Source organism: Leptodactylus fuscus, chromosome 11, assembly GCF_031893055.1.
Source record: "Leptodactylus fuscus isolate aLepFus1 chromosome 11, aLepFus1.hap2, whole genome shotgun sequence".
NCBI lineage: Eukaryota > Metazoa > Chordata > Amphibia > Anura > Leptodactylidae > Leptodactylus > Leptodactylus fuscus.
In genome coordinates, this window is record NC_134275.1 from 38,802,735 (window position 1) to 38,822,949 (window position 20,215).

The 20,215-nt window shown below is 46.2% G+C and overlaps 1 protein-coding gene and 1 pseudogene across 1 annotated transcript; one reads left to right on the forward strand and one right to left on the reverse strand.

Annotated features, from left to right (window-relative positions):
- Positions 1-394: 394 nt before the first annotated feature.
- On the forward strand, positions 395-14,957 carry HSD17B10 (hydroxysteroid 17-beta dehydrogenase 10). Its single transcript, XM_075258960.1, has 6 exons — positions 395-466; positions 2,677-2,841; positions 13,449-13,613; positions 13,744-13,872; positions 14,118-14,226; positions 14,500-14,957. The coding sequence occupies exons 1-6, from the start codon at positions 443-445 to the stop codon at positions 14,688-14,690; spliced, it is 783 nt and encodes a 260-aa protein (XP_075115061.1). The 5' UTR covers positions 395-442; the 3' UTR covers positions 14,691-14,957.
- Positions 14,958-15,578: 621 nt separating this feature from the next.
- LOC142185440 (cyclin-T2 pseudogene) lies at positions 15,579-16,619 on the reverse strand (annotated as a pseudogene).
- Between the last annotated feature and the right edge of the window lie 3,596 nt (positions 16,620-20,215).

Genomic DNA, 20,215 nt, shown 5'->3' on the forward strand with positions numbered 1-20,215 from the left:
CAATGGAGGATGAGCCAGCAGAGGCGCCAAGACAATGGAGGATGAGCCAGCAGAGGCTCCAAGACAATGGAGGATGAGCCAGCAGAGGCGCCAAGACAATGGAGAATGAGCCAGCAGAGGCTCCAAGACAATGGAGGATGAGCCAGCAGAGGCTCCAAGACAATGGAGGATGAGCCAGCAGCGGCTCCAAGACCCTGGACAGCACAGCAGACGCCCAGACCTTTGCCTTTAAATCCTCTTAAAAATCGGCAAATAGTAACGCGCTCCCTTTAAATGAACTCACAACTACAGCCGCGCTGCCATTGGCTGTCTGCCTTCTCTCCGCTGCTCTCATTGGTTACAACGTTCTCTAGCCTCGTTATCGTTCGGGATTGTGATTGGTTAGCGCTAGTCTTCTTCAGAGTTCATTGGCTGTCTGCCCTACTAAGGGGTCGGGAGAAACATGGCGAACCTGAGGAGCCTGAAGGTGAGTTAGTGGCAGGTGAAAGGTGACGTAGGAAGCCTGCGTTATTACATACCGCACGTGTAGCCAGGTGCATGCGTTATTATACCGCGCGTGTAACCAGGTGCATGCGTTATTGGAAGTGTGGGCACAGTCTACACTCTGCAGTACTGCTGGGAGCGTTGTTCTGGCTCTGCAGCTCCTTATTGTGCTGTGAGATCATTGCTGGAGATCTGGTGCACAGGCTGACCTAGGGCATGTACCAGTGGTGCTGTGCTGGGCAGGGGGCACAGAGCATGGCAGAGGAGAGTCAGCACAGTGTAGTAGCCAGTGGTTTTTAGTACAGAAGCCCTCGCCTTGCTGGGGTATAGCTATAGGGAGCTGTAACTACCTGACCCTGAGGGCCCCCAAAGCTCCCCTGCCATGTAAAATATACCAGGGTCCTAAATGGCACATTGTAGGTAGGAGCCCCCTTACAGATTCTTACACAGGGGCCCAAGAACTGCAGGCTAAACCTCTAAAAGGAAGGTCCTGTTTTTGGCTCCAGTGACCACCATGTATGACCTAGGGTATAAAGGTTGCTAGGCAGTGACATGTCCCCTCCCTGATCAGCTGATTGCTGTGGGGCTGGTTGTTTGGACTATCATCCCCACCGTCTACTTCTGCTAGATCAGCTGCCAGCCCGTCTACATTGTGGCTCCATGTGCGTCAGCAGGCGACCTTGTAATAGATGATCACGTCCAGTCCTCCAAATATGGCCTTGATGTCCATAATAGTTCATTCACTACACAAGATCTCCAGAGATGTCAATGTTAGTTCTCATGGATTGTCCTTAAAGGGGCTCTCAAGGCTCCCAGGTGCTTTTTATTTTTACTGATGACCATCGGTTCCCCGTGTTTGGCACCTAGACCCTGCACAGATCAGCTGTTCAGACTGCCTGTCAGTACTGGGAGCTACCACACAGTGGCCAGAAGCAGGTCTGTTCCTATTGATGTAATTGTTGCAGGGCCATAACCCCATCCACACCTATTACTGAATAGCCCTGTGTATCCAGATCAGCTAATTGGTCAGTAATAGGTGTCCGAACCCCATTGATTGGATGCTGATGATCCTGTGGATAGGAAAAACCTTTACAGCAGAAGCCCCATTCACTGCATAGCGGTGGTTCTGGGGAATTGCGGCACTGCTCCTGTTACTTGAATATGAACAGTGCTGCACACGCTGCCCATCCACTAGCAGCTGATCTGTGTGGGGTCCAGGTGTCAGACCCCCACAGATCACATACTGATGACTTATCCAGTGGATAGATCATCAGAATTAAAAATTTGAGTTGGTGTTGGACAATCCCTTTGACATCTGAACCTGGCCATGCACAATATAGGTGGCAGCCGTGCGTTCTCTGACAGCTATCCCACCAGATTCCTCCTTTTGACAGAGCATGCATGTGTCACTGTCAGATACTCCTGGCAGTGGGTTATCTCTTGAGGACATAAGGATCACACCTTTGTAATCCAACACTCCTGATGCTTCTATCCCTTATAACATCTGCCATCAATGGATGGTTGGGAAAACCCTATAAACACTAGATATACAGCTCGTCGTACCCATGTCAGGTTTGGCCAACATATTTCTAATGTGTATGGAGGAGAGTTCACCAGGTTGTGTTTCGGGAGTCGAGTGAGTTTTCTTCCCATTTTGCTTAAATCCTCCCTGATAGTCCCCTTTCCAGTACCTCTGGGGACTCCTGTCCCCTTACTTATTCTTAAGCCTATAAAACATGTAAATATGTAACAAAAATGTAATCCAGCAATGGAGTATGGTGATAAATGATAGCCTTTAGCAGAGAGATCAACATAAGTGAGTGTTTATATGTAGTGAAGTCATAGTGACAGCTTTCATATGGGAGTGGATATAATTAGCTCTGCATAAGGACAAGTGTAAAAAATACTGTGGATGCTGGAAAACAGTGAAGTAAATGAAGTCAGATCATAAAGAATAGCACATACAACGATAGGAACGCGCCCCGACGCGCGTTTCGCCGTAAAGGCTTTGTCAGGGTATTTCTTCTGCTGTAAGGTGGGGTTGGTATTTGAAGACCTAGTACAGGTAGTAAAAGATGTTGATCCTGGTCCTGCCTTGTCACTGATATGTTGGGAGTATTAACGTACTTTCTTGAGTTGTTCTTAATGTATTCTGTCCTTATACATCTGTTAAGTACAGTCCTTTCCTTACAGGGCCTAGTTGGCATTGTAACCGGTGGAGCCTCAGGTCTTGGCCGGGCCACAGTGGAACGGTTAATCCGACAAGGAGCCAGTGCAGTCATTCTAGATTTACCGAGTTCTGATGGAAACAATGTGGCCAAGTCTCTTGGGGAGAAGTGTGCATTCGCTCCCACAGATGTAAGTAATATTGTTTGTTTTGTGCACCCCCGTACCTCTAGAAATCACTGAGGGAACATTTGTAGAGCAGCAGAAATTTAGAGTTTTCCCCCTATCCAGCGCCACCTTCATCATGATGCAATACCTATAGTAGAACATGTTTGTGCTGCGTTTTCTGTACAGTTTCAGCTCAGAAGTGGTCCTGTCAATGTGAAGGGAGCACCAGGCTCCATTCACTGCTATGAGACGAGGTTCGCCCCATGGTAATGATTTGAGTCCTGGTCATGCAAGTGCACTGCTGTTCCATTCACATGGAGATTTGAGAATCCCCTTTCTCCTGATCGCTGGGGGATTCGATAGCTGGACCTCTAATCACTGGGCATTTAGGATAGGAAATAAGTGTACAACCCATTTTTAGCTAGGAGCTTCCAGCAGCCCAAACGCCTTATTTATTACAAACTAGAGTGAAACGAGTGGAAATCTTGGAGTGGAGGATCATTCCCTACCCCAGAGCTAAAAAGGGACAGGTTTTTCGTGGCAGTTTTGCATCCGTGGGAAACCCTTTTCCATAGATTTGAGTCTATAGGGGAATCTGTGCACGTGGGCAAAAACGAAAGATTGTGAATGACAATCTGTTTTCCCTTAGCCCAAACAGCAGCACAACTGGGGTAATCCTGCCCCTATGAGCTGTTAGGACAGGTGGAATATTTAATTACCTAACAGCAATCAACCCCTATAAGAGGTCAGAGGACCAACTCCCCTTTGTGTTAGTAGCAAGTAAAAAGTTTTAGACATCTATTTAACAGGAGTAATATGACATAGTACAAACAAATAGTACAAATACAGCATAGGGAGGGAGCCTTGTGCTGCTGTTTGGGCTAAGGGAAAACAGATTGTCATTCACAATCTTTCGTTCCCCCTACGCCCAACAGCAGCACAACTGGAGATTTAGCAAGTATCGCTTTACCCTAGGGCGGGTGATCCTGGCAAGCTGATGCCAATACTGAATGTCCAAATGCTGTGGACTCCCTTGTTTGCCACTCAAGTCTATAATGTTTGGCGAAAGTTAGCTGAGAACTCCAAGAAGCCGCTGCACATATCTGTTCCAAGGAAAGAAAACGTCTCTCGGCCCATGATGTCGCCACTGCTCGGGTGGCATGGGCACGGATAAGGTCTGGTACCGGGAGGTCCTGAGCACGTAGGGAGCAGATAATGGCTTCTCTAATCCATCTTGATAGAGTTGGTTTGGATGCTTTGGTCCCCTTGGTGTGGCCAAACACATTGATCAGCAAATTCTCCGACTTCCGAAAGGACGCAGTCCGCTCAAGATAAATCTGCAACGCTCTCACCAAGTCCAACTTGTGCATCCTTTCTTCCCACTCAGAGGTGGGAGAGGGGAAAAACGCTGGTAAGACGATTGCCTGGTTAATATTCTGAGGCGTGGGTACCTTTGGCAAGAATCCTGGGACGAACCTCAGTTGCACTCTGTCTGGAAAGAAGGTTATAAATGGCTCAGAAGCCGCTAGGGCTTGTAGCTCACCGACCCTCTTGGCGGAGGTTATTGCCAACAGGAAAGTTATCTTGTATGCTAGGTACTTCAAATCCACTTCAGCTAGGGGCTCGAAGGGGGGCGCACAGAGCCCCTGCAGAACTGCGGCCAGGTCCCAGCTCGGGACCGGAGACTGCACCTGAGGATGAAGTCTACTAGCCCCTCTTAGAAATTGTTTAATCAGAGGATCTAGTGCTAGCCGGGTCTCCAGGAGATCGGACAGAGCTGAGACTTGGACTTTCAAGGTAGCAGGTGCTAGCCCCTTCTCCAGGCCGTCTTGTAGGAACTCCAAGACTGCATTCCTATCAGGGTCGCGCTGGTTACTCGAACACCAGTTCTGAAAGATTCGGGCGACCCTCCGGTAGCTCTGGTTAGTTGACTCCGCTCTTGAGTGCGCCAAAGTTCTTAGCACTCCCTGGGATAATCCTCTTTTGCCAGCTAAAGGCTGGCTACCCTCCAGGCAGTGAGGTTGCATCTGTTCAGGCCTTGATAGGGCCTACTGTTCCGGATTACCAGAGTTTACACTGGTGGAAGCCTCCAGGTGTTCCTCCGTCTCATGAGAGTGAGGACGGTGAACCATGCCCTTTCTAACCAGAATGGCGAGCTCCTTGCCAAGCTCTGGTTCTGCCTGCGTTTTGTCAATACCTTCCGAATCCTCAGTTGATGAGGGTAGACGCACTTCCGTCTGAACCTCCCCGGTATTGACAGGGCATACAGCGCCGGAGGATTGTCTTCCCGAACTGGGGAGCAACGTTCCCCTATTGCGGCGCTGTTTGAGGTGGCCATCAGATCCACCTCGGGGAGACCTCATCCTTTGGTAGGAAAGTGGAGAGCACCCTGGTCGGGGGATGACCTGGCTAAGGTCATCCACATTCTGGTGAGTCAGTCCCGCAGACTGTAACCTGGAATCTGAACCGCTGGCCGCTGGGAGATTCATAGATCCGAATAGATGAGGATCCTTGCGTCTGGTAACGTGGAGAGGGCTCTCATCTTCCGTCTGGAATGACCGTAATTGGCTATGATCAGGCTGTCCGTCCTGGTCCTTTACGCCCGAAACTGTACAGTCCATGTCAGAAGCTTCACTTGAGCTCTGGTAATCTCTCGCCAGCTGGGTAAGCGCGTTCTCTTCAGGTAACGCCAGGTGCTCTGTACCAGGGTCTCCCCCAGATGAGCTCCCCTGGACAGGGAGGCATCTGTGGTCAACAGGGTCTAGGTAAACCTGACCGAGGACCTGCCATCGCGAAGATGGGTCTGCCGGGCCAATCATGGCCGGGCACTGATGGTTCACTGGATAGGCTATTTTAGTCCCTAGGGACAGCGATTCCGGACTCGCAGCTTCTTGACATAGAGAAGGTGCCTCCAGGTAGGAGAGTCCCTGGTGAATCCCCGGAACTGGATTAGATTTGATGGAATCGTAAAAAATCCTAACGGGTCTTCCTTGATCCTGGCTTAGAGAAGCCCTCTGTCCCATTAAAGGGCTCCCCAGCCTTACTAGGGGGCTGGGAGAAGACCCGTGGATACTACTCCCCTGGAAATAGGGGGGGCTGAAGTTCTGCCGTCTGGGAGGGTGGAAATTTGAGGACAAGGTTTTCCATCTGGGTGTTCGTCCCTTTGATCTAAGGTCCTGGGCTGAGCTATGAGAGAACCTGCGAGTATACCTGGCCTGAAGATCCCTTAAGGAAACCGCATCCCGTGGCGGGAGCGGTCTAGGTCGAAGATGAACCTGAGTCCTTCGCCCAGGATTCTGGAAACCAAGAAGTCTAGAGAGAGATCCTTCTGGACGGGTATTCAAAGATGAAGTTGTTTGGGGCCCTAAAAAGGGCAAGATGTTCTCTCGGCCGGTGGAGCCTTGATGTAGCAAATGACCCTGGGACCTTTGCGTCGGGGCCCTAGATGGACGGGCCCGATTTCTCCCAGGATGGCAGACCACTGATGGGTCAGGGATCCTTCTTACGATCGCGGAAAGTGCCGCGTCCTCTACCTCTGCCCTGGGGAGTGGAGCGTCCACGCCCCCTGAAGCCTCTGGTGGAGGATCCTCGGCCCCGAAAGGCAGTTCTTCTCCTTTCAGGTGGCTGCGGCAGATTTTTGGTTTTAGTGTCCGCCAGATCCTCCATGATTTTGTCCAGGGCTTTACCAAAAAGCCTACCTGGCTCAAAGGGCAGGGTACAAAGCCCTAGTCTGGAGGCGTTGTCCACCCTCCATGGTTTAACCCACAACGGTCGCCTGGCCACAGTGGTGAGGGCCATAGATTTGGAGGCGAGTTTTAGTTGCGACCTGGAGGATTCAGCCAAGTGGTCCACCAATAAATTAATATCGGACATAGCCGATAGGAGGTCGTCCCGGTGGACCCCCGTGTCTATGTCCCTAGCAAGGGAAGATAGTTCGGCCTGTAGGGCAGAGACCACCTCATTAGCCGATATGGCCACGGAGGCCTGTGACGAGGCGACAGAGTATGCCCGCCTCAGGGACCCCTCTACGCGGCGGTCCAACGGGTCCTGCAGGCTTGAGCCGTCCTCGGCTGGCAGGACTGTCCGGCGGGATAGTTTGGCAACTGCCACGTCAACTTTAGGCGGTGGTCCCCAGACACCCTGCTGGGACTCTGACATAGGGATGAGTGCCCTGAATCTAGCGGAAGGTGTAAATGCTTTCTCGGGTCGCTTCCACTCGCCCTCCATTACCTGGACCAGGTCAGTATTAGCCTTAAAGGACTTAGCCCTCCTGCTTGGCCCTTCCCCTGCCTCCCGATCACATGATCTGAGGACTCTGAAAAGTCTGCCCATCTTGTCGAGGGGAAACGCCTCCTTCTCCACCTCCACAGGGTCCTCCTCAGAGGACTCAACCTCCCCGATGTGAAGCCTCTCAAGAGGCGGGAGGGAGGGCTCCGAAGCCTCCAGCCAGGGCCTCCTGGCGAGGTGGGAAATGGTCTCGTCCACCTTTCTCATGGACTGGGAAACGAAGTCCTTAACCCAGGAGACCATCTCTCTGATCGGGGTAGCCTCAGAGGGAGGCGCTCTGCATCCCTGGCAGTACCTGTATTCACAGGCATCAGGGAGGGGAATTTTACATTGGGCACAAGACAAATGTCTCCTCTTCGCCGTGGTCTTCCTCCGAGGGAGGGTCGAGGATGATGAGGAGGACATACTTGATAGCACGAACTAGCAGTTCCAGCTCTTGAGCTTTGAATCCTGAGGCAGCAATGCTTCAGAAGTACCTGTAACCGGAGCGACAGGTACCATCTTGTGGTGGAGGGAGGTTTAAATAGGCCGGCTGGGGGAGGGACAGTGGGCGGAGCCACGCCCCTGCCACCTGGGTCCGAGCTACCTCCTCCTATTAGCCTTAAAGTTATTCACCAGCAGTGGCTTACCTGCTGATCTTCACTGTCATCCGACAGCCGCGGCATGTAACTCTGGCCGCACGGTCTGCGCATGCGTGGTTTCCCCGGAAACGGTCCCTGGCTCGGGCGGAACCCGGGAACCAAAAAAAACTAGTTCCCAGGCCCTGCCGGCCGACGAAAGTTCCTACCTGCCGGCACCTGCAGTATCCGACGTCCGCGATGCCGCCGCACACGCTCCAGCGGGGACCCGGACTGGAGCAGGGGGAGAGACTCATCCGGACCACGCAGCACGGTAAAAAACGTAGGGGGGGGAGAGGGGACCCCTGTAAGAGGCCAGAGCACCTCTCCCCCATCCACCTGTCCTGTCCCACAGGACAGAAAAAAACACAAAGGGGAGTTGGTCCTCTGACCTCTTATAGGGGTTGATTGCTGTTAGGTAATTAAATATTCCACCTGTCCTAACAGCTCATAGGGGCAGGATTACCCCAGTTGTGCTGCTGTTGGGTGTAGGGGGAACAGGACATGTGTGTATGTAATAAAAAAGAATAAAAAAAATCATGTGATTGATTTTGCAACTGTGTGATAGACATTAAAGAAGCGACCATCGGAAAGCCCATAACATTGTTTTTCTGAATAGAGCCTTACCTGGACCTCCACGATCTGGAGAGCCACAGGCATCTTCTTGTAGAGATGTTTTTAATGCACATTTCCCTGAGAACTCCAGATGGTTTGTAGGATGTAGTAAATGATGCTAAATAGAGATGAGCGAATACTATTCGAAACGGCCATTTCGAATAGCACGCACCCATAGCAATGAAAGGAAGCGGCTACATCCATTCATTCCTATGGGTGCGTGCTATTCGAAACTGGAGTTTCGAATAGTACTCGCTCATCTCTAATGATAAATTGTAGAGGGTCTCTCCATTCCAGGCAAAAGCTGAGAATTCAGAGGGTCACTTTAATAGGTGCATGAACTAGTTAGGCCTCATGCACACAACCCAGTTAGTTCAGACTTTTTCTTCAATGTCATCCTAGTGCCTTCCATCCCCCATTGATTTTATGGCGGGTAGAGGTCCATCTGATATCACAAAGCAGAATAGGACCTGCTCTATAATCATCAGAATGAAGCTTCAGATTCCCCCATCAGAAGAGCTTCACCTTGCACACTTGGTCACATGCATGAGGCCTTATTATGTTGCTACCACTTATTATTACTGTTGGTCAGCTAGTCACTTATTACCTGTACAATGCTGTCACTATGTGCAAAGAGTAGTTTGTCCACAGCCACTGCAATCAATTATTTATGTGTGTATCGATGCAAGAATCCGCCCTCCGGACAGGGCATTGAGACAGTATTCACAATAAGAAAAAGGATTCAGCACCGAAAAAATGACTGAATTAAAACATGGCTTTTATTCTAAATTGTTAAAAACACATAGCGTGAACACCAAAGTGCATAGAGAATATATATATGTAAAAAAATCTTTGTTTGTAAATGTCATACCAGTCCACGAAAACAAAACATCAGACGAGACCTACATGAAACATGGCTGCCGCTGACGCGTTTCGAGGTAGTGTAACCTCTTAGTCATAGCGATAGCAAACTAAACATGATCATTCCTTATATACTCAAAAACATCTGAACGTAATTAAACACAAATGCATAACACATGAGACATATCACGTGAAGACACACGATAAACATTTAAATGTAAAAAAGAAAAATGGGACTGGAATGCTGAATCCACATAAATGTATATAAATACATCTGAACATGTATGTGTGAATTGTACCATAGAAAATTCATAGAAAAAAGAGTTAGCATATTCTGAAGATAAATAAATAAATGACTAGCTTACCCTACATTGAAGAGTTGTTATTGTATCCGTGGAACAGGTTGTCAATGTCATGATGGCATATATAAAGATGGAAGACTAAGGGCTAGTTCACACGTGGGCAAAGGGGAGGTTTTTGACAGCGGAATTCGCTTCAAAAACCTCTCCTTTAACATGGTGGTCTATGTAGACCACTAGCTTTTTTTTTCCTCCTAGCGTCTTCCGCCTGAAGAAGCGACATGACCTTTCTTCAGGCGGAAAACGCCTGAAGAATTGCATAGAAGTGAATGGGAGGCGAAAACCGCGCGGTTTTCGCCTGCAGTTTCTATAGCACATATAGGAAAAAAAAAACTAGCGAAAACCGCGTCAAAAACCTCGTCAAAAACCGCGTGGAATGCAAAAAACAGCGTCAAAAAAACTCCTCGAGGTTTTTTACCTCGCACAAATAAGCTAGGCGGTTTTCACGTGTGAACTGACCCTTAAGGTAAGTGTATCAAACGATCCCGCTGGATTATGTCCTTGTTCACATTATGAAAAATCTTCAGCCTAAGGGGACATACGACCGCATTGTATGGATGAAGGCTCCTAACCCGGAAATGAGAATGCAATTCCGGGGAGCCGGTCATGTGACTTAACACATGATTGGAAAAACTGGTATGTATGTTGTTGCCTAGACTGCAGATGTAACAAACAGATTGAGGATGGCTCCTCAAGACACGTGATGTGTCACATGATGAGAAATACTGCGTGACATGGAGCCATATTTATAGAAAGGTGTATCAGATGTTTACGGTGTAGACAAAAAATGTGAAATATGAAAGTCGGACATAGAATTAATTGCATATATTAAATGGAGTTGTTATCCAAAGAGAAAAAAAACCTGAAATTGGTGTAGAAAAAGAAACGATTATGTATATCAATTCTAAACGTGAGCATATGAATTAATAAAAGTATATAAGATCGGTCTTAAAATTAAGACCATCCGGATACCTAGTAGATAGTTCAAATATCCAAAATGCCTCACGTTTATGTAGTTTTCTGCCTCAATCACCCCCTCTAATTGGCTTAACCACTTTTTCTATGGCAAAAAATTGGAAAGATACTGTACTGCCACTATGTACCTGAACAAAATGTCGGGACGCTCCCGACATGTTGACTGATAAATCTTTAGTACAGTCCCTCAGATGTTCTGAAATGCGTGTTCTGAGACATCTAGTGGTGCAACCCACATAATATATATCACATAGTGAACATCGAATTAAATAAATTACATATCTAGAACTACAGTTCAGGTGACATTTAATACGATATTGTTTGTCCTTTTTTTTGTTGCAAAAACTGGATGTTTTGTATGCATATTTGCAAACCGAACATCTGGTGGTGCCACATTTGTGAAAACCTTGGTATGTCAACCATGATTCATTGACGCTATTGTAATTGTCCCTAAGCATACTGGGGGACAGCATATTGCCGAGCGTTTTCCCTCTTCGGGAAACAAAACGGCATCCAGAGTCCAGAACTCTGGATGTTGCATCATCTTGTAATAATATAGGGATATGTTTTTTGATGATATTGACAATTTGATTATAGTCAGAACTGTAGTTCGTACAAAAATAAACATTTTTATTGGACTGAGTGTTTCTTCCTGCATTTGCAGAATCTGATAATAATACTGTTCTGTCCTTTTGTGCAATTAATTTGTCCGCCCTATGAAGAGACCAATGCGGGTATCCTCTTGCCCTTAATCTATTCAACACCTGTGTTTTTTGAGCCTTAAAATCTCCTTCTTTAGAGCAAGATCTTTTTGTTCTTGTGATTTCTCCCAAAGGTATTGCCTTAATGGTATGTGCTGGATGACAACTAGATGCATGGAGAATAGTGTTTCCTGCGGTTTCCTTGCGATATGGTGTTGAAATTACTCTATTCAAAAGTATGTCCCCCTCAAGTGTGAGATCTAAAAATTGAATAGAGCTCTTGTTGACAACATGAGTGAATTCCAAATTCATGTCATTATTGTTGAGATACTCCAAAAATGATGGCACGGCCGATATATCGCCCGACCACACTAACAGGAGGTCGTCGATATATCGACCGTACCAATGGATGCTATTTGCATATGGATTGTAAATGGAATATATATATACCTCTCCTCCCACCAGCACATATATAGATTTGCTAAAGACGGTGAAAAGCGGGCCCCCATTGGGGCACCGCATATCTGCAAATAATAAGTGTTGTTGAAAACAAAAAAATTATGTTTAAGTAAATATTCCGTAATCATAATGATGAATTCACAGAATTTTCTCTGTGATGAGGAGGGTGAAGTAGATACATTTTCCAATAGCATGAACAACAATGTTACTAACGAATTTGTTTCACTCAATTTTCAGGAACAACTTAGCGTAATGGAACTTACTAAGTTACATTTGGAGAGTTCCACACCATCACGCACCGTACATTCTACCAAAGTACATTCTAAAAATCCCTATTTTTATCCAGTTCATTCTAGGGTTCCTGCATTTGATTCTTTTCAACATGTTGTTGAACGAGATCTTAGATCTCTACATTCTAAGATGCCATCTACTATCACTAAGGATAATTTAACTCGTAAGGAAAGATTGGCTCTCAAAACACTCATGCAGGACCAGTCTTTAACTATAAAAATGGCGGATAAGGGGAGAAGAGTAGTGGTGATGGACAGGGAGCATAGGACATAATCCAACGGGATCGTTTGATACACTTACCTTAAGTCTTCCATCTTTATATATGCCATCATGACATTGACAACCTGTTCCACGGATACAATAACAACTCTTCAATGTAGGGTAAGCTAGTCATTTATTTATTTATCTTCAGAATATGCTAACTCTTTTTTCTATGAATTTTCTATGGTACAATTCACACATACATGTTCAGATGTATTTATATACATTTATGTGGATTCAGCATTCCAGTCCCATTTTTCTTTTTTACATTTAAATGTTTATCGTGTGTCTTCACGTGATATGTCTCATGTGTTATGCATTTGTGTTTAATTACGTTCAGATGTTTTTGAGTATATAAGGAATGATCATGTTTAGTTTGCTATCGCTATGACTAAGAGGTTACACTACCTCGAAACGCGTCAGCGGCAGCCATGTTTCATGTAGGTCTCGTCTGATGTTTTGTTTTCGTGGACTGGTATGACATTTACAAACAAAGATTTTTTTACATATATATATATTCTCTATGCACTTTGGTGTTCACGCTATGTGTTTTTAACAATTTAGAATAAAAGCCATGTTTTAATTCAGTCATTTTTTCGGTGCTGAATCCTTTTTCTTATTGTGAATGCTGTCACTATGTGCCTGCCGGTGTCCTCATGGTGCTAAAGTCCTGCTTGCACATTCTCAGGGCACAGTGCCTATGCTAGTTGGAATTTTGATCTCTTGGTGGACGGCCATTGATACTGTGTGCTGCTTGGCCATTCATTAAAGGGTTTGTACCAAGATGCAAACATATTGGGTAGATAAGTGTCTGATTACTAAGGGTCCAATTGCCATCCCAGCACTGATCAACAAAACAGGGATCCCATGCTCTCTCTCATATGAATGGAGTTGTGGTTGAACATGGGCACTGCCATGCCATTCATCTCAATCGGACTGGCAAAGATTGCTGTATCTGGCTTCTCTCCAGCAGTCCTGTAGAAATGAATGGATCAGCAGCAGGCATGCTTGGCCACCTCAAACCCCTGATCTCATGATGGGTGCTGGTGCCAGTGCTTGGACCCCCAGACACTTATTGCCTATCTTGCCAATACGTCTATAGTTTGTGGACCCCCTTTTCCCAGCTGTTGCCTTGCCTAGAGTGATGATCATGAAGAGGGGAACAATTTTTTTACTTTTTGACTTTCATTTATGGTCGACCCTAGGTGACCTCAGAGACCGACGTGAACAACGCGCTGGAAGTGGCACGCACAAAGTTTGGCGGAGTGAATATCGTGGTGAACTGTGCTGGGATTGCAGTGGCTATAAAAACCTACAACAAAAATAAGCAGAAGCCTCACAATTTGGAGGATTTCCAGAAAGTTATAAATGTAAGTTCTGATAAATCCTCTAGATATGTATTATATATGTATGAATAAGATGTGCCAGTAGTCCCAAGCATGCGGCACTCCAGACATAGTCGTCTTGTCTTCATAAATTGGTGACTTATTCCTTCCTCAGGTGAATATTGGTGGCACATTTAATGTTATTCGCCTGGCTACAGGAGAAATGATGAAGAATGAGCCAGACAAGGATGGACACAAAGGAGTCATTGTAAACACAGCCAGTATCGCGGCTTTTGATGGACAGGTTAGTACCATAGCATATTGGATAATGTATACATCTTCAGTGCAGACTGTGTCTATCTAGTTACAGACTACAAACCAGCCCTGCACAGTCTGAACATTACAAATGATAGGAAAAATCATCTGCCAATGTAACCTTGTGAATAGCTATCTCCACCTCATTGTGCAGTGTTGTCTTAGGGGGCATTCACACTAGGAAATCTATGTGTGTTTTATTTCTATATAACAATTGTTTCTATCCATCCATAGGTTGGCCAAGCAGCATATTCTGCTTCCAAGGGAGGAATCGTAGGAATGACTCTCCCCATTGCACGAGATCTGGCTCCACTTGGGATCAGGGTCGTGACAATTGCACCTGGTATGTAGTATTTGGGGATCTGATATCTTTGTGCCTTATTTGCTTTTTGGCTGCAGCAATAACTTATCACACTTGCTTGACGTCACCCAGTACATTACATGAAATACACCACATACACCCGCACAGCCCTGTATGTTCTGCCACTACGACTGAATCTTCTCTGAAACTTCCATTGTGGCCAATATCCGTCACCCTGATTGTAGTGAGACAGTCACTTACAATTGAAGAACGTGATGGCAAATGATAAACTGATTTTTTCCTTCCCATTTTTAGGATTATTTGCCACCCCTCTCCTCCTCGGACTTCCTGAAAAGGCAAGAGAATTCCTGGCCAAGCAGGTACCCTTCCCAAGCAGGCTAGGTGACCCTGAAGAATATGCCCACTTGGTACAGACCATCGTAGAGAATCCCATGCTAAATGGAGAAGTCATACGTCTGGATGGCGCCCTTCGTATGCAGCCATAACAAAGTGAACATCATACAGGACAACACTAACCCCCTTCCCGTCCATGCCTTAAGGCATCTGTGCTCAGTTACAGAAGCAGCGCTGGAACGTTCTATAAGACTGTAATGGCGGCGAAGACCCTGAGGTGTCTCACATGCCAGGAATGTACGAAGAATGTTCTAATAAAGATGTCACATCGGCCAATGGTTGTGTCTTAGACCTGTTAGTATATAGAAACTTGGAGGGTAAAATATGTTCTTGTGTTAATAAAGAAATACATTTCAATACTTTCTTTCTTGTAATTAATGCAATTATATTAATGGGTCAAATTATGTCGTTGTATTAACCCTTTTACTGCCAGCACAGGCCTGTATACTCGTATTATGGATCTATAGAAGCTCCAAGTTCAACTCTAGGGAACCTACATAATAAAACAATGCAGTGGACTATACCAAACCTTAGGGTATGTTCACACAGTGAAAACCTTTTCCGTCATGTGATTTCTCCTGATTAGGCCCATTCATTCGGGCCTAATTGGGAGTGAGTCTCGCACCGTGGACATCGCCACCGCGGAATCAGCGGGAAGAAAGGGCAGGTCGCTTGTTTTTCCCGCTAGCGGGGGAGGGGGGAAAGGGAGAGACTCCCACTGAAATGAATGGGAGCCTTTTTTTTGCAGGTGGATTTTGAGGCGGATTCCATGTCAAAATCCGCCTGCAAAAATCCATGTGAACTAGCCCTTACCGATTTGCTATAGGCCCAACTATCACCTTCACTTGTATGAGCTAATGCCATTTCAGCAAGAATGAAGCATGACTTGTAATGTAACTTGGCCATATGCCATTAATAACCAGACATATAATAGATCTCATAATATAATTTATTAATAACATGAAAAACCATCAGAATGATTACGTCTGTAGATCTTGGTTGTCTTCTGAGAGAGGTCGTCTTCTTCCAGCAGAGGTTGTGATCTTGTCCCCCTCAGGCTGATGCTCCAGGTCTTCAGTGCTGACACTACCAGTAAGGGTTAATGGTGATGTTTTTCGCCTCTTGCACGCCTGCTCTGAGGCATCTCCTTCATCAGGTCTTTTTGTGGCAGATGTACCTGTTCGGAAGTATCGGCGCATCTGCTCCATTGCTACGTCCTCTCTGTTCCACAGTTCAGGAACTGGTATATCATCTGTGGGCAGTTCTCGCAGTCTAAGACGGTTTCTTCTCAGGATGTACAGGAGATCTCCTGCTAGGTCTTCTATGAGATCTTTAGGTAATGTCCTATTAATACTTTCCCACCAGGACTTTGCTCCTTTGGGTAGGGGTATTTCAAAGTTTTGCCTCTTTGCCGCCAGGTATATACATACGCATGCTATGACCTGTGGCTTATACTGTAGACAGAAGGTCGTCATCATTAGGCAGCTGGTAGCCAGGTTGTTGGCCGTGCGGGTAACGGCTTCGCTGGCATTCACCGAGCTGGCACATACATCAACAGTTTCATAGGGATGCTCAACTGTAATGTCAAATCCTAAGGTCTGAAGTAGGATTGTCTCCAGCTGGAGAATCTCATCCGTGGTGGCCGGGTAAGTCCGGCTTTGTGTGTGCAGCTGCGATCTCTTAGGGTACAGGCAGACGTGGCAAGCTGTGATGATGTCTGCCACCAAACGTGGCTGTTCCTCCACTTTGCACGCTAGGAATAGTGCGGCGGTGGCCACTGCATATCTGTCATACTTGGTGAATGACTGTACCATGTAGAAGCGCTGCATGTACACTATGGCCGTACTGACGGTCACTCTGGACACATGGAGCCGCCGCCCCATGTCCAGAATAAGTAGTCCCGCCTGCTGGCGGTAAATAAGCTCTTTATGGGCTCGTAGGCCACATTGCCTCGAAGGGCTCTTTCTCAATTGCTTTTTGGTATATAACCAAGAAGGGGTTAGAGTCTGGAAATCCTCCATCTTCTAAAGTCCACAAAACTAACTGAACACAGTGAAACGTAGAACCAGCTAGTGCATCACTCGGAACCTAGCGCATCACAGGCTCCTCCCACATCAGGACATCTAATTTGCATATCTTTATAATATTATTTGAGAGTTCCATTATAATTTTATATATATATGGAACTCTCTCAAATAATATCATAAAGATATGCAAATAAGATGTCCTGATGTGGGAGGAGCCTGTGCTTGTGATGCGCTAGTTCCACATGATATACAGTATATATAGATAGATATATATAGAGAGAGAGAGTGTGTGTGGATGGATAGATAGATAGAATATCTTGATACCAGGGCTCTGGGTCTTACAACCAAAATCTCCAGAAATTTAAAAATATTCTATTTTTTCTTTAGTCTCTCCTTTTTGTCTTTTTGAGGATGTCCCAGATGGAGGCGGTGATACCCGTATGCCCTAATACGACTTATGGATAGTGGTTGTCATAATGGGGCATGCCGTAAATTTATGGTGAAATAGCAATGACACCCCCCAGGCAGGCCAGTGACATGGCAAGTAGCACTAAACAGTGTAGCACTAAGCAGTATATGGACTTTTTGTACCTCTATGTGACACTGATTGTGTACAATTTGCGGCTGAATTAGTAAGGGTGGGGTTTTGTGTGCCAGTCTTAACCACTTCATGTGCTGGGGTGTGATGGACCAGACTGGGTTTGGTAAATGCCAGGTGAACGTTACCTACTTGACTGTGTTATGCCGACTGTAAAGTATGGTGGCGGAGCAGTAATGCTTCAGGGTGTCAAGTTTGGCACCTTAGTAACAGTGAAGGGAAATCTTTATTTTTCAGCAGACCATGGGTATGTTCACACAGTTTTTGGCAGCGGATTTTTACGTGGAATCTGCCTCAAAATCTGCTGCTAAAACCGGCTCCCATTTACTTCAATGGGCGCCGCTCGCTTCTTTTTTCCGCTAGCTAGTAGCATAAAAAAGGAGAAGACTTATCTTGCCGCGGATTCTATGGCACAACACTCTTCCGGTTAGACCCATTCATTCGGGCCTAATCCGGAGCGGAATGCCGCAACGGGATGCCGATGCACTACATTGGCATTCCGTCGCGGCTAGCTGCGCGGTAGGTTCACATACGGAATCCATATTCCACTTATTCTAATGGTCAGGTCACTGGATCCTTTTTGCCTTTCCTCTCCACCTCATAGGGGATCTGCTGCCCTCTCGCCTCTACCCCAAGAATCAGCATTATTGGCTATGTCTATGAGTAGAAAGAAGCCATCATGAAACCTTGTGCAATGTTTGCATATACAGTAAATAGTGACAATTTTGGCGTATGTTCAGTATATATAGCAGCATCTTGTTGGGCAATAGATTGGGCACTATTTATGTGAACAGTATTAGGGAGGAACAATTACAGTATGTAAAGTTATTTCTGTACACTGCTTGCGTAATCCCCAGTAATAATGCTGCCATATACTGTACATACAAAGGTACGTGTCTGCTCCTATTTAAGAGGGTTTCTGTGATCTAAATTTCAATGACCTTGACATTGCGTTGGGGCTAAGTTTGGTATTTCAGCTCAGCCCCATTCATTTGAATGGGACTGAGCTTCTGCTAGACCATGTGAAAGATAAACATCATGGGCACAAGGAAGAAGCTGATCTGCAAGGCCCTGGGTGTAGGACACCTATTGATAGTCTATCCCAAGAATACCCCATAAACATTTAAGTCCCAGAAGATCCTTTTAAATCCCTACACAACACTCTTATTGGTTTTGGAGACATTTTGGATCTAATGGACTCCCTCCAACTAAGCAAGGATGATTGGTTGTCTACTGAAAAGACTGCACATGTGAGAGAGGGAGACTACTGTGGAGAGAGCATGTCAGCCATGGACAGAAATCGGTGTAAGGGATCCCAGTCTGGAGGCAGTGTTGCAGAGCAGGATGTTGAACAACTATGGGGTCCATTTCAGCCCCCTGCCATACCCCACAATACTTGACCGCAGAGCACAGAGATCAGTGACCCGTCCAAACTCTTTAAACTGAGAAATATTAAAAGCACCAATACACCGAAAATATAACCTGTATTAACATAAAAATCCCACAAACACACAATATATAAAACGCAAAGCAAGCAGTCAGATCTAAACAAATCTTCTGTACAGAGGCTGTCCAGAATACAACGAGGGGTTCAATGGTCTCCCTAAAACAGCGCCAATCTTTGGGCTGTGTTTGGTACTGCAGCTTAAAGGGATCCTATCATACAAACACATTTTTTCCGAGTAACACGTCGGAATAGCTTTAAGAAAGGCTATTCATTTCCTACCTTTCGTTGTCTTCTCCACGCCATCGTTCCATATAAATCCTGTTATTTGTCGGTATGCAAATGAGTTCTCTCGCAGCACTGGAGGCGGGCCTCAGCGCCCAAACAGCACTGGGGGTGTCCTCAATGCGGCGAGAGAACTGTCTCCAGCGCCGCCTCCATCTTCTTCAGCAACGTCCTCTTTACCCATCTTCTTCTGGTGCAGGTTTCAGACTTCTAGGCCTCTGGCACAGCAGACTGTGCATGCCCACAGGCCATGAGAAAATTGCCGCTTACATAGTATTGCTGACAAAGATGGAGGCGGCGTTGGAGAGAGTTCTCTTGCAGTATTGGGGACGCCCCCAGTGCTGTTTGAGCGCTGGGGCCCGCCCCCAGTGCTGCGAGAGAACTCATTTGCATACCGACAAAAAACGGGATTTCTATGGAACGGCGGCGCGCAGAAGACAACGAAAGGTAGGAGATGAATAGCCTTTCTTAAGGCTATTCCGATGTGATACTCAGAAAAAAATGTGTTTGTATGATAAGATCCCTTTAAGGTCACGTTACAGTGAACCTGTCAGATGTAAGATGCGATGTAAGCTGTCGGGAGAGTAATACAGAGTACGAGGAGCTGAGCAGGTTGATATATCATTGTGTGGGAAATGATTCAGTATGACCTGTCATTTAGCCACTGAAATCTCTGCTCCATGTGGAAAAGTCAAGAAGGTCGAGCCATCAGTGATTGACAGCCTGACCTCTATGACTGTACATACAGAGCTAAGTGTCATGTGGGCGGTCCTATCAGTGATGACACCTATCTCTGTATGTACAGTTCCCATGACTAGATGGCTACTTTTATCTTATACTGCAACTTCCATGTCACAGGTTCCAGTTAAGGGCTAGTTCACCCAGAGTTTTTTTGCAACGGATTTTGAAGTAGAATCCGCCTCAAAATCCACTACCAAAACAGCTCCCATTGACTTCAATTGGAGCTGCTCACTTTTTTCCCCCGCTAACTAGTAATGGAAAAAAGAAGCGACATGCCCCTTCTTCCTGCGGATTACACGTCTGACTCAGCCATGGCATGAGACTACCTCCAAATTAGGCCCATTCATTCGGGCCTAATTCTGAGCGGGATTCTAGTGCACTGCATTGGCATTCTGTCGTGGCTAGCCGCGCGATACGTTTACACGCGGAATCCATTTTCCACCGTGTGAACATACCCTAACAGAGAACCAGAATCCAATCTTCATATGGCGAATTAGATTATACAGACGGCCAGGTTGTCCG

What these genes read in the sequence shown, in the direction of transcription:
- HSD17B10 (XM_075258960.1), top strand. Translation starts at nt 443, where the DNA reads ATGGCGAACCTGAGGAGCCTGAAG. An exon ending in CGAACCTGAGGAGCCTGAAG is followed by an intron (nt 467 to 2,676) that starts GTGAGTTAGTGG and finishes CTTTCCTTACAG; the next exon opens with GGCCTAGTTGGCATTGTAAC. An exon ending in ATTTCCAGAAAGTTATAAAT is followed by an intron (nt 13,614 to 13,743) that starts GTAAGTTCTGAT and finishes TTCCTTCCTCAG; the next exon opens with GTGAATATTGGTGGCACATT.